General features: G+C 43.2%; 1 protein-coding gene across 11 annotated transcripts in view; it reads right to left on the bottom strand.

Annotated features, from left to right (window-relative positions):
• LOC126284608 (rabphilin-3A-like) overlaps nt 1-27,613 on the bottom strand; it is a 971,947-nt gene that overhangs the window by 265,790 nt on the left and 678,544 nt on the right. For all 11 annotated transcript variants that reach the window (XM_049983667.1, XM_049983659.1, XM_049983658.1 and 8 more), the window contains exon 5: nt 37-189. In XM_049983667.1, coding sequence (XP_049839624.1) covers nt 37-189 — 153 coding nt within the window. The remainder of the gene's footprint in view (nt 1-36; nt 190-27,613) is intronic.

Genomic DNA, 27,613 nt, shown 5'->3' with positions numbered 1-27,613 from the left:
TTGTGGCGCTGGCGCAAAGCATCGCCGCCTACTCACCCGACGCGCTCCTGTTCGGTGAGGTCGAGCATCTCGGCGCGGCGGATCACCTGCAGGATGGTTTCCTGCTCCTGCTCGCTCAGCGACGGGTTGTCCGCCTGGCCGCCGTACTGCTCCAGCGACTGCGTCTTCACCGACCAGCCCGTCCTCAGCCTGCGACACAACAACAAACCGTTCCTCTCTGTCATACAGCCATCAGCATGGTCGCTGATTCAATCTGCGTTATCATACATGTGATACAGCAGCTACATATGCACTGAAGCGCCAAAGATATTGGTATAGGCACGCGTATTCAAATACAGAATACGGCTATGCGTTCGGCAACGCCTATAAAAGACAAAGAGTGTCTGACGCAGTTGTCAGGTCCGTTACTGCTGCTACAATGGCAGGTTATCAAGATTTCAGTAAGTTTGAAGGTGGTGTTATAGTCGGCTCACGAGCGATGAGACACAGCATCTCCGAGGTAGTGATGAAGTGGGGATTTTCCCATACGATAAATTCACGAGTGTACCGTGAATACCAAGAATCCTGTAAAACATCAAATCTCCGACCGATGCGACGGGTAAGAGGTCCTGCAACAACAGTACCAACGACGACTGAAGATAATCTTTCAACGTGACAGAAGTGCAACCCTTCAGCAAACTGCTGCAGATTTCAGCGCTGGGCCATCAACAAGTGTCAGCGAGCGAACCATTCAATGAAACATCGTGATATGGGGTTTTGGAGCCGAAGACCCCCTCTTGTACCCTTCATGACTGCACGACACAAAGCTTTACGTCTTTGCTGGGCCTGTCAAAACTGAGATTGGACTGTTGATGACTGGAAACATGTTACCTGGTCGGACGAGTCTAGTTTCAAATTGTATCGAGTGGATGGACGTGTACGGATATGGAGACAACCTTATGAATCTGCATCTCAGCAGGGGAAAGTTCAAGCTGTGGAGCGTCTGTAATGGTGTGGTGCGTGTGCAGTTAGAGTGATATGGGATCCCTGATACGTCTAGATACGACTCTGACAGGTGACATGTATGTAAGCATCCTGTCTGATCACCTTCGCCCATTCATGTCCATTGTGCATTCCGACATGCTTGGACAATTCCAGTAGGAAAATGCGACACCCCACACGTCCAGAATAACTACACAGTGGCCCCACTAGCACTCTTCAGAGATTAAATACTTCTTCTGGTCACCAAACTCCCCAGACATGAACATTATTCAGCATATCTGGGATGCCTTGTAACGTGCTATTCAGAAGAGATCTCAACCCCTTCGTACTCTTTAGGGTTTATGGACAGCCCTACAGGATTCACGGAGCCAGTTCCCTCTAGCATTACTTCAGACATTAGTCGAGGCCACGCTACGTCGTGTTGAGTCACTTCTACGAGCTTGCAGGAGCCCTACACGATGGCAGGCGTATCAGTTTCTTTGCCTCTTCAGCATATAACTTACTTTTGTTTCATTGTCAGTATTTTAAACGACACTTCGCGCGGGAAGTATTAAAACTATGGCAGACGACGTGATTGTCGAAGCTTATTTTGTTTGGGACTGGTGAATAAAATTCAGAGAACAATGTTGAGTGAGAAACGATTTACTTGGTGCATAAAAAATAAAGCACCACATATTTTTGATTTGTGTGGTTTTTCGCTATGCGACTGCTCTCAAACGAATTCAGGGAAACTGTTGGTTAAAAATACCTGATTATTTCAAATAGTAAGTGCTCCGGCGCATCGACAGGCGCTCGCATGAAGATGAAGAAAAGGCAGTGAGACGATTTCAGCCAATAGCCTGATGACATGGACCGCGCGACGACAGGAGTGCCCTCTAGCTGAAGAGAATACAAGCGCCAATCCTGCCAGCCTCGGCCGCACAGGGCTAGACCCGGACTAGCGGAGAGCACTACAACAGCAGTGACGTGTGATCCATATCAGTTACTTTCATGGACCTTGTATACGGCAAAGAACTTTGATTGTTTGCATGTTGCCCATCGTTTGCGACACCGTTGTAAGTTCAATGTTTAGTATGGTCAATCTGCTTTATTGAAATAAAAACTATTAATGTGATTTGCTTGAGTTGTTGTATAGCATTCCGAGAACGCATCATCCTTTAGGCACCCTATACGAGTCGGCAGTCAAACGAGCCTTCCCTTTAACAAGGCTGTGCCATACATTCCTTTTTTCTACAATTTGATTCAGTACCTCTTAATTAGTTATCCGATTCACGATTTCTAGGTAGTGTGATGAATGGCAGCTTGCTTTAAATGTAGCAAAATTGGAAGACAATGATGATGAGTATGAAAAACAACATTTAAATGTTCGAGCACGGTTAGTGGTGTGCAGCTTGACAGAGACACATCGATTAAAACTATGCGTAATCTTGTGAAGCGATATGAAATGGAACGAAGACATGAAGACATTAGTGGGGAGAACGAATGGTCGACCGGTTTACTTCGAGATTTTAGGACAGCGTGCCCTGTTTATAAATAAGATAGCATACACAGGGTGTTACAAAAAGGTACGGCCAAACTTTCAGGAAACATTCCTCACACACTAATAAAGAAAAGACGTTATTGGACATGTGTCAGGAAACGCTTAATTTCCTTGTTAGAGCTCATTTTAGTTTCGTCAGTATGTACTGTACTTCCTCATTCCAACGTGATCAAAATGTAAATTTTCACAATCAACATGTGTGGGCTGACGAGAATCCGCACGCAATTGTGGAATCACGTCATTAACACAGATTTTCTGTGAACATTTGGGCAGGCATTGTTGGTGATGTCTTGATTGGGCCCCATGTTCTTCCACCTACGCTCAATGGAGGACGTTATCATGATTTCATACGGGATACTCTACCTGTGCTGCTAGAACACGTGCCTTTACAAGTACGACACAACATGTGGTTCATGCACGATGGAGGTCCTGCACATTTCAGTCGAAGTGTTCGCACGCTTCTCAACTACAGATTCGGTGGCCGATGGGTTGGTAGAGGCGGACCAATTCCATGGCCTCCACGCTCTCCTGACCTCAACCCCCTTGACTTTCATTTATAGGGGCATTTGAAAGCTCTTGTCTACGCAACCCGGTACCAAATATAGAGACCCTTCGTGCTCGTATTGTGGACGGCTGTGATACAATACGCCATTCTCCAGGGCTGCATCAGCGCAACAAGGATTCCATGCAACGGACTGTGGATGCATGTATCCTCGCTAACGGAGGACATTTTGAACATTTCCTGTAACAACGTGTTTGAAGTCACTCTGGCACGTTCTGTTGCTGTGTGTTTCCATTCCATGGTTATTGTGATTTGAAGAGAAGTAATAAACTGAGCTCTAACATGGAAAGTAAGCTTTTCTGGACACATGTCCATATAACATATTTTCTTTCTTTGTGTGTGAGGAATCTTTCCTGAAAGTTTGGTCGTACCTTTTTGTAACACCCTGTAGAACATTAGTACGACTCATTTTTCAGTACTACTCGATTCTTAGGATTCCCCGACGCGTTGGGTTAAAGGAAGACACCAAAGCAATTCAGAGGTAAGCTCCTAGATTTCTTATCTTTAGGTTGGATCAATAAGCAAGTATTACGGAGATGCTTCTGGAACTGGAATGAGAATCCCTGGAGGGGTGGTGACTTTATTTTCGAGGAACGCTACTGAGAAAATTTAGAGAACCGGCATTTGAAGGTTACTGCAGAACGACTACACTGACGCCAACATACGAGGGGTGTTCAATAAATAATACGACATTGTTTTTCTGGGCCAGTTTCGGTTGAAAAAACTCGGAATCCGTGGTGGGACAGCGTGCAATATCTCTGCTTGTGCTCCTACAGTTTCATGATGGTCCGACAGGTGGCGGTGCTATACGTAGGCTTGCAAATGGCGTCTGTAACAAAGGTGCGTTCCAAGCGGAGAGATGTCAGTGAGTTATTTTTGGCGGCAAAGCAGAGTGTCGCAGTTATAGGCATTTACAGAACGTCTACGGAGACGTGGCAGTGAAAAAAGCACAGTGAGTCGTCGGGCAAGACTTGTGTCATCATCGCAAAAAGGTCGTGCAAACCTGATCGATCTGCCACCTGAGGACCAGCCGCACACAGCCGTGACTCCAGGAATGTTCGTCGCCACAAAAATGCAAACCAGCTTCTTCTCCATGACAACGCAAAGCCTCACAAAAGTCTGCGCACTCGACAACAACTCACAAAACTGCGATGGACTGTCGTCATCCACCCTTCAGCCTGGATCTCGCACCTCCCCATTCCGTCTGTTTGGCGATATGAAGGGTGGATGATGGTGAGATTATTGACAGAGCAAGATGTTGGCTCCGTCGACCAGCAGAGCGGTACCACGTCGACGTAGAAGCCCTCTCCCTCTCAGTAAGGTGGCGTAAGGCCGTCTCATTGAACGGAGATTATAGCGAAAAATGGGGTTTTATAGCCAAAAGAAAGGAGAATAATATGCTGCATTGGGATCACGAACAAAACTAATCTGCTTTCAGGAAAAAATGTGTTGCATTATTTATTGGACACCTCTTGCACATTTCGGAACGTATCATAAGATAAACTAGCGCTAGAACAGCGTCATAGAGACAGTCGTTTTTCCATCACTCTGTTTGGGAGAGGAACAGGAAAGCGCCGGACCGGTGTGGCCGTGCGGTTCTAGGCGTTACAGTCTGGAGCCGAGCGACCGCTACGGTCTCAGGTTTGAATCCTGCCTCGGGCATGGATGTGTGTGATGTCCTTAGGTTAGTTAGATTTCATTAGTTCTAAGTTCTAGGCGACTGATGACCTCAGAAGTTAAGTCGCATAGTGCTCAGAGCCATTTGAACCATTTGAGCCAACAGGAAAGCAAATGAACTAGTAGCGGTACAAGATACCCTCTGCCATCCACCATAGTGTGGCTTGTACAGTATGTATATAGATGTAGATGTGCTGATCTAATCTTCAGCATTCCTCTGTAGCACCAGGTTTCAAAAAGTCTTATTATCTTCTGGATTGAATTGTTTATCGGACACGTTTCACTTCTGTAAAACGCTACACTCCTGACAAATACCTTCAGGAAAGACTCCATACGAATTTCTCTTTTCAGACTGGCTCTGACAAATATACAGATAACGATATCTGAAATTCCGGTAGAGGTTACAAGTAGAATGGCCTTACGAAAAGTCGGGATCACATTACTGGAGGCTGTGTGGACATTTCGACTTCTCGTAAGTTGTTTGCCGCTGACGCCATGTCACAGGTAACAGAGTGCTGCGCTGCGTGGTGTAAAGACACAGTCAATTGAGGAGCTCTGTGGCTTTCAGCAGTGAGTGTCTCTTCTGTCAGATCGAAGCCAACCTTATCCGCAGACGATCTAATGAAAGGTCGCAAGGAGCAGCTGTTCTCCAGATCAATGCCCAACACCTGGGAGTTGTGGAGAGCTATTGGATATGACAATAGGGCTGTCTTGGAAACATAGAATATAGGCTGAATGCTCATCAGTATGTGGCATGTATGGTAAGCCCTGTTGTCATGAACGGTGTACCAAAGGCAAAAAATATGATAAAATCGGACTGGTTCTTCGTGTAGTGTCAGTGTTATATGCCTGGAAGCGGTGTGAATCTTCGTGTTTTGGCCCACACAACTTCAGCATCTTCCTGTTATAGAGGAAATTCTCTCTGTTTGTCCAACTTCTGTTTATAAAATATTTCTGCATCGATTTTTCATGTAAATGGGCCAGTTAATATGTTTTTCTAACTGAATCAGATACAATGAATACAGTTGAAATTACAATTCTTTGTAGCTTGATTAAAGGAAGAATAGTGATAATACTCGTCTAGTGCTCATGTCAGACTAAGGTGGCGTATTACATAGACTCTAGTAAAATATAAATTTTAACTATAAACTTCGACATGAAAGGAAGATTGTATTTATTTGTTTCGGTTGAGTCGATGCCTTACACTGGGCGAGACTGATTCTGATAGTTCACATTAAACTAATAGGTATCTTGAGAATTTTCGAACCAGGAAGATCTAACTAAAACTAAATAAATATAGTTCTGTTAAAACACAGGTACAACCATTTCAGCACAAGTGTCTCACTAATTTGTTGCCTGAAAACGTAAATGAAATGTCGTGTGGCGAGAGCCTCCCGGTGGGTAGATCTGATCGCCTGGTGCAAGTCTTTTGATGTGATGCTACTTCGGTGACTAATCGCGAGGAAAATTATATCTTGCTATTACAACAGAAAGCGATTTTACTCTCTGGTTTTCATTCTGATGTTCTGTTTTTTTTTTCTTTCAGAAAATGAATACATTTTCTGCTGCACATGATCACAAGAGATACTTCTCATTCCTTTTTGAACGCTATAATCTCATTCCTTTTTTAATGCTGTAATGTGCAATGGGGGCTGCTAACTTCTGTGCAATTACTTTACGACGTCAGATTAATACCATACACCGAGAAGACAACCGTAAATAAATTAAACTCTCAATCTCGTAGAACCAACAGTTCGGCAGAATCAATCTACACCAAGAAATTTTTCAAAAAGTGAGAGTGAAGCATAGTGGTATAGCAATACACGTTGCAGTTCTTACGTAACCTTTAGCTCAGGGCGTTCTCATGTCCTTTCTCAGTGTCTAGAGTGAGGTCCGAAGAGATGCGTGACATACTGGTGCAATCAAAAATCCGTATCGTTCCCACATCAACCACAACGAGGTTTCTGCACGAAAGAACCACAACAGCACAGCTACAGAGTGCTCCGTAACGAGTTCTGGAAGAACGTAAATTGACCCACTTACGAGCAATTGCCATGTAAATTATATTAATGCAGTCCACTCGCCGTTCATTATGCGCCTGTGCAGAATATTGTATTTTTTTTTTCCTTTGCTTATTTATTGCCACAGAGCAGTTTTTCTCATCTGACGTCGCGAATTCATTTTATCTGCGATAGAACTAGTGACTCTTGCTGTTTTCACTTTAGTAAACTAGGCAACCTATACATCTATTATAAATATGTCCAACTGATAAAAAGTAAAATCTCTGCCTTAAATACGTTTGCCCCTTTCGTCACTCAAAAACTCACAATACAACCAGAAAGACAGAGAAGGCTACACTTAAGAGCGACTTCAAGCGTTATAGATTTGGTTTCTAAGTACTCTCCTCAGGAATGCGAATTACAGTAACATTAAAACTGTGGTTGCGAAGTAAGGGAAGTTACTGTGAAATAGTTACTAGCCACTAAAATGACGAAACATTAAATTCTTCTTCTTCTTCGTTACGATTTACAGTGTAGAACAGTCACTTCCTCATCAGATGGTTGCATGGCTGCAGTACACTTATGAGAGGCAATACTGATCGTTTCTTACATGCGTTTTAATGCACTGTATCAGTAAAAGAGACTTAGCTGCCTTTCGTGGGTCAATTACGTATGTACGTACTTCAATAAGACGCTCAGGCCACACATTTTTTATCTGTCAGGTGTAACTTGCTCTAACTGCAAGATGCGAATGAGTTCCCTTTTGTGAGTGTGTGTGAAACTGTTGTCACATCTAATCCATTTCACTGATCATACAAGTGCCACTGTAAATTCACCGACATTTTTGCGCATCTGTTATCTGCTTATTCTCAAGTGGGCTTCATTTTATTTTCTTTGAGTCATCAGTCTTCTGACTGGTTTGATGCTGTACTCGACGAATTTCTCTCTTGTCCCTTCTTCTCGTCAGTGTCTTTCATATGTTCCTTTCCTCACCTTCCTTTTGGAGCGTCCTCATATCTTACATCATAAGTCTACCTAATTTTCAATATTCTTCTACAGCATCATATTTTAAACGCTTCGATTCTCTTCTTCTCTGGTTTTCCCACAGTCCACGATTCACTACTATACAATGCTGTCCTCCAAACGTACATTCTCAGAATTTCCTTTCACAAATTAAGGACTATGTTGATACCAATAGACTTCTTTCGGTCAGGAATGCCCTCTATACTTGTGATAGAGCATTTATGATATATTCTCCTTGCTTTGTACGCCATGTTTCACTTTGCTTCTGAGTAGTAGAGTTACTTCACTTCGTCCAGTTTGTTGTCATCAATTTTGATGTTAAGTTTATTGTTATGCTCATTACTGCTCTCGTATTTCTTCGCTTTACTCTCATTCATATTCTGTGCTCATTCAAGCTGTTCTTTGCAGTCAGTAGTGTGCCCAGATGAATTTCCTGGTGCCACAATTTCCCCATCCCGTCCCCCCGCCCTCCCTGGATGGAATTTGTGTACACATCTGTCTGAGTCTAGTATCATCCCGTGTGAAAGTTCGAAATGTTTGCAATTCGTGTAACTGGTGAGGACGTGGATAGCAGCCCGGTATTCACGGAGTCGGATGTGTTAAATCGCCTAAAAGCCACATCCAGGCCGGCCGACACACCTGTCCTCAGCGTTACTTTGCCGGGTGGATACGATATGACGCTGACCCGCCTCCCACATTCCCAGAAGCAGCGTACTAACTTGCACGGCTTTCTGTGCGTGTCACCCTGAGTATTAATTATACTCTTGAACATTCCTTATATTTACGTCATTGATTCTCTGAAGCATAAACTGATAATTCGTTGGGATAGACTGCATTCATGTCTTACACCCTTTTCAATACGACCATTTCCATCCTGCTCTTTCATTCCTATTCTTCCCTTTCTGTACTACCCGTTCTTCCCCATAGGTTATCTCTATTTTTCTGAGAATTTCGAACATCTTGTACCATTTTACATTTTCGAACGCTTTTCGTAGGTCAACTAATCCTATGAATGTGCCTCCCCTTTACTTTTTGAAAAGCCAAATTGGTCGTCATTTTTTTTCTGTGTATTATTCTTGCCTGTAACTTTGATCCAAGAACTGTTAAACTAATTGTAACATACTTCTCGCAGTTATCTGCCGTCGCCATCTTCGGGATTGTGTGCATAACATTTTTCCTAAAGTCTGATGGTATGTCGCCAACCTCATAGATTTTATTCATGAGTTTAAATAGCCGGTTGATTGCCATTTCACCCAATGATTTTAGAAATCCCGTATTATTAGCTTAACATTCCTCTTTGCATACTGAATTACCCGCTACATATCGCCATATACATTGTCTGTCATTTAACTTACGTCTGTCATGTTGGTACGGACACCTGAACAATTTTTGCTGGCGTTAGTTAGCTGTCGACTTGGATGAGAACAATCCTATAACTGAGCTGTTCACAGTAACTCATTCTTCGCCCTACCTTCCTATTCATTACAAATCCTACTCTCGTTATACTATTTTCTGCTCCTGTTAACAGTACCCCATATTGGTCTGACGAGAAATCTTTACCTTCTTTCCATTTCACTTCACTAACTGCCACTATATGTAGATTTATCCTTTTCACGTTTTCTAGCTTCCCTACCAAGTTCAGGTATCTGATGTTCCACGCCCCGACTCGTAGAATGTCACCCTTTCGTAGGTTATTCAATCCTTTTCTCATGTCCATATCTCTCTTGGAAGTCGTTTGCTAGAACACCGAATTGGGGAGACTAAACCGGAGTCTCTGGCCATGGAGACACTTCATCATCAAACTTTTTCTGTTACTGGCATCATATTCTGTGTATTCACGTTATGGTTCTTTACTGGAATGGTTTCCATTGCCTTCAGCATACTCATGCCATTGGTCATTTCTGATTCTTCCGCCTTTTAGGGACAGTTTCCCAGCAAAAGACAAGAGGTTTCTCAGAAACTCTTCCCTCTCCTCAACACTTTCTCACAAGGCCATTGACAGAAGGTGGGTGACTTCTTATACTTGAAGTCTTAAGCCACCATTGCTGATGATTTTTACTCAAAATATAAGCAGTGGGACACAAGCGTTTCACCCTTGACCAAAGGAGCACGGAATTTACATACTTCTGCATACTTTGTAAATTTCATTTGTTGATATTCTTCGGTAAATTATATTCAGATGATTCAGCCTGAGATAATAAATTATATAAACCACTGAAATAAAGACAATAAGAATGTTTATCGACTTCAAGCGAATGACTCTTATAGGTATACGCCTGAAAAATTAGGTGTCCTACTAAGAACATCACAGTATATTACACTCCTGGAAATTGAAATAAGGATACCGTGAATTCATTGTCCCAGGAAGGGGAAACTTTATTGACACATTCCTGGGGTCAGATACATCACATGATCACACTGACAGAACCACAGGCACATAGACACAGGCAACAGAGCATGCACAATGTCGGTACTAGTACAGTGTATATCCACCTTTCGCAGCAATGCAGGCTGCTATTCTCCCGTGGAGACGATCGTAGAGATGCTGGATGTAGTCCTGTGGAACGGCTTGCCATGCCATTTCCACCTGGCGCCTCAGTTGGATCAGCGTTCGTGCTGCACGTACAGACTGCGTGAGACGACGCTTCAGCCAGTCCCAAACATGCTCAATGGGGGACAGATCCGGAGATCTTGCTGGCCAGGGTAGTTGACTTACACCTTCTAGAGCACGTTGGGTGGCACGGGATACATGCGGATGTGCATTGTCCTGTTGGAACAGCAAGTTCCCTTGCCGGTCTAGGAATGGTAGAACGATGGGTTCGATGACGGTTTGGATGTACCGTGCACTATTCAGTGTCCCCTCGACGATCACCAGAGGTGTACGGCCAGTGTAGGAGAACGCTCCCCACACCATGATGCCGGGTGTTGGCCCTGTGTGCCTCGGTCGTATGCAGTCCTGATTGTGGCGCTCACCTGCACGGCGCCAAACACGCATACGACCATCATTGGCACCAAGGCAGAAGCGATTCTCATCGCTGAAGACGACACGTCTCCATTCGTCCCTCCATTCACGCCTGTCGCGACAGCACTGGAGGCGGGCTGCACGATGTTGGGGCGTGAGCGGAAGACGGCCTAACGGTGTGCGGGACCGTAGCCCAGCTTCATGGAGACGGTTGCGAATGGTCCTCGCCGATACCCCAGGAGCAACAGTGTCCCTAATTTGCTGGGAAGTGGCGGTGCGGTCCCCTACGGCACTGCGTAGGATCCTACAGTCTTGGCGTGCATCCGTGCGTCGCTGCGGTGCGGTCCCAGGTCGACGGGCACGTGCACCTTCCGCCGACCACTGGCGACAACATCGATGTACTGTGGAGACCTCACGCCCCACGTGTTGAGCAATTCGGCGGTACGTCCACCCGGCCTCCCGCATGCCCACTATACGCCCTCCCTCAAAGTCCGTCAACTGCACATACGGTTCACGTCCACGCTGTCGCGGCATGCTACCAGTGTTAAAGACTGCGATGGAGCTCCGTATGCCACGGCAAACTGGCTGACACTGACGGCGGCGGTGCACAAATGCTGCGCAGCTAGCGCCATTCGACGGCCAACACCGCGGTTCCTGGTGTGTCCGCTGTGCCGTGCGTGTGATCATTGCTTGTACAGCCCTCTCGCAGTGTCCGGAGCAAGTATGGTCTGTCTGACACACCGGTGTCAATGTGTTCTTTTTTCCATTTCCGGGAGTGTATTATCTACTGAAATTTCCAATCGATAAATCACGTCAATTTTAAATTAAATGTGATATTCACGAACGACTGTAAAAATGATAAAGTACACAGTTGAAAATTAGCGAATATTGAGGGATTTTTGAGGTACTAAAAACTCCACGCAAAATGCTCAGATGTGTTAATTATTCAAGTGATATGTTCTTTGTCATGATGCTTATCATTTAATCTACGGAATACACAACCAATTAACCCGTATAGACCCAATACTCTAACATGTTGAGATATACTTTAAGTAATCCATTATAGAAGCAAAGTCGATCGCAACACATTGCAACAGACTCTTTCATCCTAACTTGATACTACGTAAACTCTAAATTTGTTATTCGTAAGACAAGTCTTTAACAGCAACACAGCATGGCTGACGTTTTCTTGTTCCTTAGATGCCAAACTTTGAGAAATTGTATTTTCAGATCCTTATAACAAATGCACATTTCCAACGTTGAAATCAGGTAAAGCCATTATGCCACATTTAACTACAATAAACTGAGAATCTGTATCAACTAAAGATCACAATAGGATGAAGTGGTTTACGAGGGTCCTGCTCTTGAGGCTAATTAAAAAATTATTTCACTCGTGGACGAGAAAATACGATATGCAATATCCAAATTCAATAAACGAATTTTTCAAATATGTAGTTAGCTCAGTTAATGTGAGAGAACAAAAGATAATGTTTTACACCTACAAGTGGTTCTGAAACGCAACAGGCGAACTAATATTAACAAAATATTAATATCAATATTAATTTATCTGTAACTTTGAAAATGTGGGTATCAGGTAAAACCTAAGAACCAGTTTTGGAATCAGCACAACCAAAGCTTTAAGATGATGCAGTTTACACAACATTTAACAGTAGTTTTAAATTTTGTAAAAATTAAATTTATTTCATTTCGCTAATTTAACAGCCTAATTTGTGGGAGCAACAGATGACTCAGATAGTGTTGTTACCTACAACAATAATACTAACCGGACGATCTGCAAATGAACAATTTCTGGAACTCTGACTTGATACACGAGTGAGACTGTTTTACTTTCCAACCAAGCATGAGGTTACACAAGTCGTAATTGGCCTTAGGACAGCTGTTGATATGATAAAGTGGAAAGGTAACAAAGCGTTATACGTGACAAAGGTTACTGACAGTAGTAGAAGAATAAGAGAATCAGGTCAGGCTATGTTATTGCCAAGATTTCCCCAACCTCATTTACATCATGACCTCCCCATACACCGTGCAGCATTACCAAATTTCTCCATGTCCCCTCAAGGTCAATGTCAAGGTGAACCATCTCGCATTCCCCTTTCCCTCTTCTCCCCCTTCCCCCTCTACCTGCACCCATGCTGCGTAAATTCAAGATTGCGGATATAGTTGACTTGCACTAAGCTACACTGGGAGTGTTAACTCCAAGATGTCGGAAATGGTGGAATTAGCTTACATGTACTACTATGTTGTAGATAGCACAGCTGAACTGCTCAAAAAGTTCAAGACAGCGGCAATGGATGACGGAACTGACGTTTATTTATTTATTGCACTAGAGCAGGCAGCGTCTACCCATGTACAAACCTGAAGACTGACGTTGATTGGAGGTCCACTGCTTTCAGCAACATGACTTGGGGGCAGAGTAGAGGAAGTGGCAAATTCTATGGAGACCTCCACGACCCCCATTTTCACAAGGGAGAGCTGGCTGTGTCTGGCGTGTGCTGTTGGGGTGCAAGATAATGTGATAGCGCGACTTACAATAGCCGCTAGGTCGACACTGCTGTTACTACTTTAACTAGCCTACCAAGGTAACTGGGGTTACCAGTTCTGGATGAAGCTCAGAGCTTCGTGTACGGTGTTCTGTACCCCTGATTACCTCAATTACATTTCTGTACAGTAGTAAATAAATTTCGCCGATGACATTGTAATTCTGTCAGAGACGGCAAAGGACTTGGAAGAGCAGTTGAACGGAATGGACAGTGTCTTGAAAGGAGGATATAAGATGAACATCAACAAAAGCAAAACGAGGATAATGGAATGTAGTCAAATTAAATCGGGTGATGCTGAGGGAATTAGATTAGGAAATGAGACACTTAAAGTAGTAAAGGAGTTTTGCTATTTAGGAAGTAAAATAACTGATGATGGTCGAAGTAGAGAGGATATAAATTGTAGACTGGCAATGGCAAGGAAAGCGTTTCTGAAGAAGAGAAATTTGTTAACATCGAATATAGATTTATGTATTGGGAAGTCGTTTCTGAAAGTATTTGTTTGGAGTGTAGGCATGTATGGAAGTGAAACATGGACGATAACTAGTTTGGACAAGAAGAGAATAGAAGCTTTCGAAATGTGGTGCTACAGAAGAATACTGAAGATAAGGTGGATAGATCACGTAACTAATGAGGAGGTATTGAATAGGATTGGGGAGAAGAGAAGTTTGTGGCACAACTTGACTAGAAGAAGGGATCGGTTGGTAGGACATGTTTTGAGGCATCAAGGGATCACAAATTTAGCATTGGAGGGCAGCGTGGAGGGTAAAAATCGTAGAGGGAGACCGAGAGATGAGTACACTAAGCAGATTCAGAAGGATGTAGGTTGCAGTAGGTACTGCGAGATGAAGCAGCTTGCACAGGATAGAGTAGCATGGAGAGCTGCATCAAACCAGTCTCAGGACTGAAGACAACAACAACAACAACAGTAAATAAATAATAAAATTCACTTCAATCAGACAGTGAATAATCAAGATGCAAGGCGTACAGCAATTTATTACATCGTACCAGCTGGTGATCAAAATATGTCCTCCCTATTATGTTTTCGGGGTATCAGTACAAGCCTGTTGTAAATACTAAACTGACTGTATCACACTGGAAACTGCCAATAGCAGACAGCAATACCACGCATCCACAAGCTGGAAGCAAATTTTTGGGATCGACTGCAGCCCAGCTGAGCAAACACGTCTTGGGACATTTCAGAGACGGGTTGCGTGTTAGAAATTGATAAATTTAATGTATTACATTTTTATTTCCACACAGTAAAATCATCAAAATCATAACATTTTTCAGGTAATAGTGAGCCCAACCAAGGCATCCACTTTATGTGCAGGGTACAGTCACTGCAAAACACTGATGACATCAAGAAAACAAATGTGCCCTGTTGTCCCAAATACACTAAAAACAGGCACCACTACGAAATTATCTAAATTGGACGAAAGTCTATGAATGGAATGTTAAAAATTCTTCAAATGGCTCTGAACACTATATGACTTAACACCTGAGGTCAGCAGTCCCCTAGACTTAGAACTACTTAAACCTACCTAGCCTAAGGACATCGCACACATCCATGCCCGAGGCAAGACTCGAACCTGTGACCGTAGCAACAGCGCGGTTCTGGACTGAAGCACCTAAAACCGCTCGGTCACAGCGGCCGGCTAATAGAATGCTCATGTACACAAAAACAAATAAGTACAATATCAGAAAAATTCGATTATTTATTCGAAAGATTGAGCTTCACAAACTGAACAAGTCAATAAGGCGTTGGTCAGTCTCTGCCTCTTACGCAAGCAGTTATTCGGCTTGGCATTAATTGACAGAGTTGTTTGAATTCCTCCTGAGGGATGTCGCAACAAATTCTGTCCAATCGGCGCGTTAGATCGTTAAAATACGGATCTGGTTAGGGGGAAGATCAGGCGACCTTGTTGGGTAAGATGGGTTTGGAAAGTACGAAAAAATAAAACAGTAGGAATTCTCGCTGTGTGTGAGCGGGCATTGTCTTGCTGAAATATAAGATCAGGATGGCTTGCCATGAAGGGTAGCGAAACGGGATACAGAATATCCTCGACGTGTAGCTGTGCTGTAAGGGTGCCGTGGATGACAATCAAGGTGATAGTGTTATGAAAAGAAATGGCATCACAGACCATCACTCTTGATTGTCGGGCTGTATAGCAGGTGACAGCCAGGTTGGTATCCCACCACTGCCTAGTGCATCTCCAGACACGTCTTCGGGCTTGAATTCATTGACTGGAGTACACGTGTATTCATTGATGAGTTCCACTTCGATCCGAGCCTCATTGAATGGCGAAAACATGTCTGGAGAGGCCCCGACCAGCGGTGGAACACCAACCTGATTATCGTCTGCCATACGGCCCGACAATCAGGAGTTACGGTCTGGTACGTTATTTCTTTTCATAGCAGAACCCCTTACAGCACAGCGCTCGTCGACGACATTCTACGCTTCGTTTTGTTGCACTTCATGGCAATCCCTCCTGGACTTACACTTTAGCAAGATAATGCCCGCCCGCACATAACGAGAATTTCTACTGCATGCCTCCCCCCAATGAGCACATTCGGAGTGTTATGGGCAGGGCCCGCCAACCGTCTCCGATTGTTGGAATTTTAGTTTATTCCGCACTTGCTTTTGTGTAGTTAGTTGGTGATTGTTCCAGGTTAGTTCTGATCGAGTGTTAGTGAAAGATATTCTAGCGTTTAAGGAAGACGGATCGTAGCAGAACTAAGGATTGCTTACAAAAGACAGTGATACTGAATAACATTGGAGATTCGTCAACACCAAAAGGCAGTGTGCAAAATTTAAGTAGCAAAAATCATTTACAATAGGTAGAAATCGAAGTAATAAATGAGTTAAAGGTATGTTGCAGGCGAACACTGCTTTGTTGTTGTTGTTGTCTTCAGTCCTGAGACTGGTTTGATGCAGCTCTCCATGCTACTCTATAGTGTACAAGCTTCTTCATCTCCCAGTACCTACTGCAACCTACATCCTTCTGAATCTGCTTAGTGAATTCATCTCTTGGTCTCCTTCTACGATTTTTACCCTCTACACTGCCCTCCAACACCAAATTGGTGATCCCTTGATGCCTCAGAACGTGTCCTACCAACCGATCCCTTCTTCTGGTCAAGTTGTGCCACAAACTTCTCTTCTCCCCAATTCTATTCAATACCTCCCCATTAGTTGTGTGATCTACCCATCTAATCTTCAGCATTCTTCTGTAGCACCACATTTCGAAAGCTTCTATTCTCTTCTTGTCAAAACTATTTATCGTCCATGTTTCACTTCCATACATGGCTACACTCCATACAAATACTTTCAGAAATGACTTCCTGACACTTAAATCTATACTCGATGTTAACAAATTTCTCTTCTTCAGAAACGCTTTCCTTGCCATTGCCAGTCTACATTTTATATACTCTCTACTTCGACCATCGTCAGTTATTTTGCTCCCCAAATATCAAAACTCCTAACCTAATTCCCTCAGCATCACCCGACTTAATTCGACTACATTCCATTATCCTCGTTTTGCTTTTGTTGATGTTGATCTTATATCCTCCTTCTAAGACACTGTCCATTCCGTTCAACTGCTCTTCCAAGTCCTTTGCTGTCATCGGCGAACCTCAAAGTTTTTATTTCTTCTCCCTGGATTTTAATACCCACTTCAAATTTGTCTTTTGTTTCCTTTACTGCTTGCTCAATATACATATTGAATAACATCGGGAAGAGGCTACAACCCTGTCTCACTCCCTTTCCAACCACTGATTCCCTTTTATGCCCCTCAACTCTTATAACTGCCATCTGGTTTCTGTACAAATTGTAAATAGCCTTTGGCTCTCTGTGTTTTACCCCTGCCACCTTCAGAATTCGAAAGAGAGTATTCCAGTCAACATTGTCAAAGGCTTTCTCTAAGTCTACAAATGCTAGAAATGTAGGTTTGCCTTTCCTTAATCTAGCTTCTAAGGTAAGTCGTAGGGTCAGCATCGCCTCACGTGTTCCGATATTTCTACGGAATCCAAACTGATCTTCCCCGAAGTCGGCTTCTATTAGTTTTTCCATTAGTTTGCAAAGAATTCGCAGTGGAATTTGGAGCCGTGACTTATTAAAACTGATAGTTCGGTAATTTTCACTTCTGTCAACACGTGCTTTCTTTGGGATTGGAATTATTATATTCTTCTTGAGGTCGGAGGAAAAGAAGACATTGAATATCTCAGAAGTCTGGCAGAGAGGAAGGTGAAGGGTAAACTCACTCTGGGAGGAGAACATAACCCACCTTCGCCGAATAGACACTGGAGGCAGTCCTTGCCGTGAATGTGATGAGGCAACAATAGGAGATACGAGTCATATATTTTCGCATATAAGCGTGATGGAAACCAGAAAAATGATTACATATAGCAGTTAAGCAGGTTTCATCAACGATTATCAACTAATGTAGAAGCTTTTCTTCATCAAAAGGATTCATTAATGTTAAAATAAACAAATTTTTAAATTTTTAAATAGATATAACTTTACTCTGTACAATCCTAGAAAATCCCTAAAACACTAAGGAGAAAAACTGATCAGTACATAGGTAACCCACGTTCTACTAAATCAGGTGTGGAATCGTCTCATGGTATTCACTCAAAATCTGGAGGACAGCTGAATATGATATACGAGACATGAAATACGTTAACAAATGAGCCAGCTAGTTTTGGCGCCATATCTTCAAAAGCTGTAAGAAATATTACAAACTGCGATTATCGTGTATAGTCCTATTTATTAAATAGCCGGATATTTCTGAAGTTTCTTTATGACAGGCATTAGTGGAAGGAAGAAAGGTTAGAGAATAAAGTCTTGCCAAGATGGAATTCTAGAAAAGGTGTACTACCGTAGTTTGGAATGGACCAGCACAAGAAATGAAATCACCCGTGGCCTTGTACACCTTGTGCACCAACTGCACCGACAAAATTTCGGAGATCGCTATGTGATATTTTGTATTTTGGTACAAGTGAAACGTGGTCGCCGGTGGCTCGTTACAGAGTTGTGGTGTGATTATGATTTATTCTGCTTGTTAACCTTGTTATCTTTCTGAAAAAGTGAAAAATAGTTATAAGCTATAGAGTAATGCAACAATCCTAATAACAAATACGTAAAATTTTATAGCAGCATCGCTGAGCATTCAGTTATGCACACACAATTTGCAAATCGGCTGTTCATCAGTATTAATCAAGGCTGCATTTAGGATCTATAGAATTCTAGACCGAACCTGCCTGCACCTCGTGGTCTCGCGGTAGCGTTCTGGCTTCCCGAGCACGCGGTCCCGGGTTCGATTCCCGGCGGGGTCAGGAATTTTCACCTGCCTTGAGATGACTGGGTGTTGTGTCGTCTTCATAATCACCATTACGGTCGGAGGAAGGCAATGGCAAACCACCACCACCAGTACGGCGATGCGGGTCTTTCTGTTACGGAGTATGGGACTTCATCATCATCTTCATCAGACCGAACCTGTGATCTGCGCTCTACCACGAGAAACTAACCGGCAAAAATAAGATTTTAGAGCAATTTTCGAAGGGTTATAACGCACTATTCAGAGTTTACTACTCAATGATATGAAATTTTATTATTCAATACATCCCAACCAAATTGCAATCGGGCTCTTAAGACCACTCGCTCTACAACGGCTGCCTTATCATCTTCTGCCAGATAGCGTCATGCAGATTCCATGTCTGGGGCAGAACACACCGCTCTCCTGACAGTTGTTGACACGGTCAGACCCTGGGGCTCCTGCTGCGCATTCAAGTAGCTATTCAGTTGGCATAATGAGGCTAAGTGCATCCCGTTCCGGTCCTCCCACCAACGACAAATCCCTCTCAGTACCGGGTACTTTCGAATCTTTGGCATGAACATGCAATACCAGGTGTCAGAGACACAGGTACAGATAGTTTGATAACTGTTACCTTAATATGCACACATTACAGTGTGTTAGTTGTTTTTCATCTGCGTCTAACAGTCTTCCTGCAAACACATCACATAATTTACTACCTGATGCTTTCTGTACTGTCGTAATGGCGGCACGAAGCCGATTACGCCTCTCAGTACAGATTACCCGGCCGGCCGCGGTGGTCTCGCGGTTCTAGGCGCGCAGTCCGGAACCGTGCGATTGCTACGGTCGCAGGTTCGAATCCTGCCTCGGGCATGGATGTGTGTGATGTCCTTAGGTTGGTTAGGTTTAAGTAGTTCTAAGTTCTAGGGAACTAATGACCACAGCAGTTGAGTCCCATAGTGCTCAGAGCCATTTGAACCATTTGAACAGATTACCCGATTTGCGCCCTGGTGTCCACCCTTCAATACCTAATCTGCTGCTCTGGTAAAAATAAACATTAATGGCTTTCTGCCTACACGTACTTTGAGGTGCTAACCAACCTCAAAAAGATACTACTCGTAATAGTTATAATCATTAGTCTACAAATGAAGTAAATACTGGAGCTGTTCAGCTCATTGTCGTCAGGTTTAACAGAAAAATCTGCAATTACCTCCCTAACACGCTGTATAATGATTTAGTATTTTCATGGGATGAAAAATGAAAAAAATTGAAACAATTAAGGTATTCAACATGATTTGGTAACATCGCTGCTGATAACCGTTGCGTTAAGTGATAATAAACTACATACTACAGTAACATCACTATGAATAACTAAATTTAAGAAAATCCACAAAAAAATTGAGATTCATGTGCACAGGTAAATCAGTATTTCACTTTTACAACTAACGTCTTGTAGCCATAAGGAAGCATGTATCTTAGCAAAATAAAAGTTGACAAAAGGACGTATTAGCCAAACAAATTTTACCTTTTACGGTATACTGACAGTTTTTACTTCATGGACGGTCTGACTGCAACTGAATGAAACACAATTTTCGTACAATTTTAAGTTGCGGTCAGACGGTCCTTAAAGTAAAAATTATCATTATACCGTAATATTTCACGCAACTTAGGAAGACAGGATTACAAAAGCCTGGTGAAATTTTACCTTTATTTAATTCGTCTACCTGCCTGCAAATTAAAGTTTGAAGTGCACTTATTGCCAAGCTGGTTCGTCCCTAAACTTCACAATAATGAAGTTATCTATAATAAGTAAACTAAAAACTAAACTCCTCGAGAACAGATCATGAAGGCCCAATGGAACCGACCGGCCGCCGTGTCATCCTCAGCCCATAGGCGTCACTGGATGCGGATATGGAAGGGCACGTGGTCAGCACACCGCTCTCCCGCCGTATGTCAGTTTACGAGACTGGAGCCGCTACCTCAATCAAGTAGCTCCTCAGTTTGCCTCACAAGGGCTGAGTGCACCCTGCTTGCAAACAGCGCTAGGTACACCGGATGGCCACCCATCCAAGTACTAGCCCAGCCCGACAGCGCTTAACTTCGATGGTCTGACGGGAACCCGTGTTATCACTGAGGCAAGGGCGTGGGCCTATAATAAGTAAAATGTTTATTATTTCAAAAGTAATCACCACAACTGATACGTTAATTCCACTGTGAGACAAGACGGTCAGTGCCTTCATGGAAATATGTTTTCGGTTGCCAATGTAACCACGGCTGCACCGAGGAGTGCACTTCTTCTTCCGAAGCAAATCAAAGGACACGGTTGCCTTTTTTTCAGGCCTCTAAAAATGTGGAAATCGCATGAAGCAGATCGGGACTGTATGGTAGATGTCTAACGGCTTCCCAATGAAACTTCTGCAGCATTGCCGAAACAACATTTGTATTATTCTGCAACAGAATGATGCTATCTGTCACCATTCTTGGACGTTTGTAGTCGATGGCGTGCTTCAGTTTACGTAAAGCGTCCACATACAGCTATGCGCTAATTGTGGTGCCGTGTTCCAGAAAGTCAATGAACAGCGGGCCCCTAGAGTCAAAGAAGAAGATGATCAAGACTTTCGCGTAGCTGACGCACTTGTTTTGACTACGCTCCAGAATTTTAGCTGGGAATCCATTACATATGATTCAGAAAGTGCCGACCTCTCCCCCATGCGATTTCCATATTTTTGGAGCTCTGAAGAAAACTTTCGTCTCCTTCGATTTGCTTCGGATTAAGAGGCGCATTCCTGGGTACAATTATAGTTACTCTATGAAACCATTGACCGTCTTGTCTTGACACTGGGATGAATGTACACTAATGTTGAAAAAAAAAAAAAACAACACCGAACATCTTCAGTGAATAGAGATAGGACGTTCATCCCCACAGGACATGTACATTAGTATGTTCTGCAGAAACGATTAGCATTTGAACCATGTTGGCGCACGGGTTCAAGATGAGCATCGATATCGCTGCGTAATACCGCGTAGCGGTTAAATGTGCCTGCGGCTCTCGTTGTCGCAATAAACCGGAGGTAATGGATCAGTGTGACTGGGACAAACGTACAGACGTATGCGCGAACCATGCCGTCAAATCAGTGAGTTTGAAACATGGCGCATTATTTGGAATGAGAGAATGCGGTGGATCCATCTGCGAGATTGCTGCTCGTGTGGGACGAAGTGTTTCCGCAGTGCAACGGACGCATGCAGAATGGTTCAAGGCGGGCCGTAAAACACGAGGAGATGGGTCAGATTGCACTACTCAGGCTACCCCTGAGAAGATCGATATCTCACCCGAATGGCACTGCAGGACAGACCCGGGTCCTGCTCCGCTCTGGAGAAACAGTGTAACACATCGTACACTATCAGGGGTGACAGTCCAACGCCGTTTATTATGGCATGGGTTACGTGTACGTCATCCAGTTCTCCGCCTACCTTTGCCGAATGTGCAGAAACATACTAGAGGGCCATGGCACAAGGAACGACGTCACTGGGGGCAGCAATGGAAGTAGATAGTGTCCAGGTTCTGTTTGTTTGAAAATTATGGCTGCCTGTTGGTTCGCCTCAAATACGGGGAGCGGCATCACAGTGACTGCATTCGAAAACAATATACAGCGCCAACCCAAGGCTTTATGGTACAAGGTGCATCTGGGCGCAACTACAAATCACAGTTGGTGCGTGTTCAGGGCAATCTGACCAGTGTGACGTACGTGAATGACACCCTGCGATCCGCAGCCATACCCTGTCTGCACAACTCCCCAGACGCCATTTTCAGCAATACAATGCACGACCACATGTTGCTGTACGAGCACGTGGCTTCTTGGCGCCACAGGATGTCAGCATTTCGCCCCTGTCCGCCAGATCACCAGTCTTGTCGCCAATCGAAAATATGTGGGACATGGTGAACCAACTGACGAAGCGCTGTGATCCAATGCCAACCACCACAGATGAACTTTGGAACCAGATGAATGCAGCATGGGTGGTTATACCACAGAACACCATTCACTCCTTGTAAGAGTCGATGGCATCATGCATGGAACAAGTTATTAGGGTCCGTGGGAGACCCTGTGGCTACTAGGCAAGAGGACACATGTTGAACTGTGGTGACTGAAATGATAATCATTTCTACAGAACATGCTAATGTATATATCCTGTGAATATGAACGTTCTATATTTACTTTCTTCCATTTGTCTCTTTTTCATTTGGCTGTACCTTATGTCCTCATAATTTAACTCTGTTAAAATATCTCTTTGAGTAATGAGTGAAGCAGAAACGTTGAGTCTGTCTTCTAAAATGGGTCTTTCCACTCCTGTTTGTGATTATAGGAGATAGGCACAATCGTAGACGGAGCTCGATATTTGAGAAATCATCCAAGTTTGGATGAAAGCTGTCATGGAAGGAATCGGCTTTCTGCGAAATCGAATTTGTTCTACCGTTATTTTAAAAAGCCCTATCGGTTTTACTAATTAAAGTGCCACGGGTTCGACCAGGTGCCACAGAGAATACGGCGCAAGGGAGCGTAATATTTGTGAGATGAACGCAGACTTCATTCATAACAGCTGTCCACCGGAAAATTCAGCGGAATAAGTGAGCACGAAATAATTAAGTTCGCGTCTTCTGCGGTTACAAGTGTACCCGCGTCACCGTATTAAAATGGAGATATAGTTTTTAGAAGTTTAGTGATGCTCGCGAAAATGCGGCCCTGTTGTTAAATAACTATCACAAACAATGCTGAGAAAAGAAACCCGAGACGCAGTGCAGTATTACAGAATGCAAGCATGAGTACGAAGAGTAAAGTGCACCTTACGAGTACAGTGATTGTATGGATCGATTTTGTTTCCAAACAAGGCAAACACATAGCGCTTGCCGTCGACATTTGAAGAGTGGAAATGTCTAATGATGGAAGTGCTAAGTATTACATTTATAAGAAGGAAAAAGGAAAGTTGTCCAGTTGCGAAGAGATATCGGGCCTGGAGGATTCCGTATAAACCTAATTACACACACACACACACACACAAAAGTTTTGCATTACGCCTGTTCCCAGAACTCCTGAAAATAGACGTTGACTGTGGATATTGTACCACAAACACAGTCCCTTTCACTGTTCAGAGATATCGCTAAGCCCGCCATAAGATGTAAACAACCGTGCATGAACAGCGCCTATTAGACGGAGGGGGTCCGACAAATCGTTCCAGTTATTCCACAAGGAAGGAGGTACACGGCTCCTATTGTCTGTAGTTCAATCATGCCTAGATGGTCAATACCGTGGTTCCATCGCGTCCGCATTGTTACTTTGCGCCATGAAATGCTCTCAACAAGGGAAGTGTTCCGGCGCCTCGGAGTCCACCAAAGCTGTATTGCCCGGACGTGGAGGAGATACAGAGCGACAGGAACTCTCGATGACATGCCTCGCTCAGACCACCCAAGGGCTACTACTGCAGTGGATGAACGATTCCTATGGATTATGGCTGAGAGGAACCCTGACAGCAACACCACCATGTTGAATAATGCTTTTCGGGCAGCCACAGGACGTCGTGTTACGACTCAAACTGTGCGCAATAGACTGCAAGATGCGCAACTTCACTCCCGACGTCCATGGCGAGGTCCATCTGTGCAACCACAACACCATGCAGTGCGGTACAGATGGGCCCAACAACATGCCGAAAGGACCGCTCAGGATTGACATCACACTCTCTTCACCGATGAGTGTCGCATATGCCTTCAACCAGACAATCGTCGGAGACGTGTTTGGAGGCAACCCGGTCAGCCTGAACGCCTTAGACACACTGTCCAGCGATTGCAGCAAGTTGGAGGTTCCCTGCTCTTTTGGGGTGGCATTATGTGGGGCCGACATACTCCGCTGGTGGTCATGGAGGGTGCCGCAACAACTGTACGATATGTGAATGTGCAACCATGTCTGCAGCGTATTAGCGAGGTATTCATCTTCATGGACGACAATTCGCGCCACCATCGCGTACATCTTGTGAGTGACTTCCATCAGGATAACGACATCGCTGAACTAGAGTGGTCAGCATGTTCTCCAGACATGCATGAACCCTATCAAGCATGCCTGAGATTGATTGAAAAAGGACTGTTTATGGCCGACGCGACCCACCAACCAGTCTGAGGGATCTACGCTGAATCACTCTTGAGGAGTGAGACAATCTGGACAAACAGTGCCTTGATGAAATTGTGGATAGTATGCCACGACGAATACAGGCATGCATTAATGCAAGAAGACGTGCTGCTGGATATTACAGGTACCGCTGTGTACAACAGTCTGGACCACCACCTATGAAGGTCTCGCTGTATGGTGGTACAACATGCAATGTGTGGTTTTCATGAGAAATAAAAAGGGCCGAAATGATGTTTATCCCTATTCCAATTTTCTGTTCAGGTTCGGGAACTTTCGGAACCGAAGCGATGCAAAACTTTTTTGTGTGTGTGTGTGTATCTTGGCAATTCACGCATCCCAGGAGTCGGGGAGCTCGACGCACTTTGCCTGCTGTCGCCATTGATACTGCCAAGATATCGGCCCCGGGAATTCCAGGACTCTGGATAACGTTCTAATATTAAGTTTGAAGGTGGATAAGAAAACGCAAAAGATATATTTGTTCGTGTGATGTAATTACAAATTAACAATTTTTGGATTTTTTCCTTTGTTGTACTGTGTAACCTTACTTCTTATCAAATTTCGTGGTCCTAGGTCAACGGAAAGTGCCTTATAGGTTTTGATGACTGAGTTTCCGAGTATAGAATTTTGTGACACAAATGGCCTTATCTTTCGACTACACTGACATAGAGGCTTAAATTTTTCACACCGCCAAGGGACCGTAGACTTTAGTGTTTGACATAAATTTCAGCTTTCTACCTCTGCCCGTTTTTGAGTAAAATATGTCATAACAGATGGACTGACGGACAGACAGACAGACAAAGAGACAGACAGGCAACAAAGTGGTTCTACAAAGCTTCCGTTTTTACCGAGTGAGGCGCGAAATTCTAATAATACATCATTTTTTACGTAACTAATATGAATTCACATTAATGGCTAAGTATTCTGATAAAACGCAATTATGCTGTTAATCATGTCACTGAAAAAAATAACGAGAGAAATGTATTTAGAAAGTTCTAGGTGCCATACCAGGGAACTCGCTGGTTCTAACTTCTAATAAGAAAGTTTTTGTTTCAAGTGTCATTAATACTTAGGCAGTTTGTTTTATTTGTACAAGTACTGAAGTACAGCAATAATGTTTTGACAAGTGGAACTGTAGTTAGCAACAACTAATTCTTACATCTTTTTAATTTTTTTCAACAGGATAATAAAATGAAATCAAAAATCTTCATTACTGACTTCTGTTTCCTACACAGCTCCACTCTTGGGAGCAGAGTTGCCAAGTTTGCTGTAGAAATCCCTGTGCCGTTGAGGAAGAAAGGACTTGTCATATTATTTTTCAGACTCAAGTTGTTTTTTCCGTTCACTTCTCCAACTTTTTTTAATGTTTTTGAAACATAAATTATCTCCTTTCATTACGTAGACATTTTACTGATACAAACACAAGCTTGTTTGCAGGCTGCTTAGCACACGAACAGATTGTCAACTTAAATACGGAGACAATGAAGCGTGGCACTTGGAACTTCAGAGGCAAGAACCACTTGACACAAAGACCATTCGCCACCTAGTATTTTCTCCATCATTTGGCACTTGGATTAGAGCAACAGAGTGCGGAAGACACAGAGACACTGAAAAAGTGTTTTGTGACAAAATGTCGTTTAAAACTTTGTATTCCATTAAATATATCTGCACAACACTATACGTGATGGATGTAAATGCCAAAGACAAATTATGCACAAAATTACATAAAAAATTAAACGAAATGCAACTACTCTGTAACAAGCCCCCAGAGGCTACGGGTTCCTTACACCAGAGTATCCCTGAAAAATACTTAACATTTTATCGGTGAACTTGAGATTCACACTGGAGAAGCAACGATGCAGGCATTTACCTGAAATGTTTCAGGAAACTAGGAGCTCCCGAAATCAAGATAGTTTAATGGGACTGCAAATTATAACAAAAGTAGTTATCAAAGAGAAACTGAAAATCGTTCCTACACAGACATTTTGCGCGCTAATATGCACCTCTCGTAAAATGAAGATATTAGATTTCGGTCACACTCTGACCATTCACGGGTTATAAATTAAGTATTTAAACTGTGCATTCCACAAATGCAGTAGCTGACCAGAGTCTTGAAATGTTCCATTGCTGTTGAAACTTACGGTTTCACAATCATGTACTGTCTAGGAAAGTAAGCTATCATCTCGCTGAAACTACACTAGTGCCTTGACTTCTGAAACGAGACTACTATCACACAGCAGCAGTTAGTTAGTTACATGTTCCATACATCATTTGAACTATTCTTTCATCGAAACGATGAATAACTAATCAGTTGACGGGACACGTATACGTGATTACTGTTAAAGTTTAATGAACACATTATCATATCAGTTCTACTTATGCAAGTACACTTGAAAACAAGTTTTTTTGTTTTTTTTATTGGCTACCAGTTTTCGAATAGAAATTCGTCAATGGAATAGGAGTAGTTGTCTAGGGGAAATCATTTTATGTTTGATTTCAAACTTGTTTTGCTGCGTGTCAGATATTTTATGTTATTGAGCAAATGATCAAACATTTTGTGATTTTACTCCTTTATGAACCGCTGATGACTTAAAAATTTGTAATAAACGTGATTTTCTCTCTATGTCGTAGCTATAGGTGTCGCTGTTCTTATATTGTGATGGATTAGTTATGAGGAATTTCATTAGCTATGGTATCTACTTTGGAGACGCAGTTAAAATGCCTAGCTCCTTGAAGACGACGTCTGTGGGTGAACACCACATATTATTCTTACTGATCGCTTTTGTGTTATCAATGCTTCTTTCTAAGCGATGACTTACCACAGAAAA

Source organism: Schistocerca gregaria, chromosome 8, assembly GCF_023897955.1.
Source record: "Schistocerca gregaria isolate iqSchGreg1 chromosome 8, iqSchGreg1.2, whole genome shotgun sequence".
Taxonomy (NCBI): domain Eukaryota; kingdom Metazoa; phylum Arthropoda; class Insecta; order Orthoptera; family Acrididae; genus Schistocerca; species Schistocerca gregaria.
The sequence above is the reverse complement of the archived record's forward strand: the minus strand, read 5'-3'. Positions and strand labels throughout refer to the sequence as shown.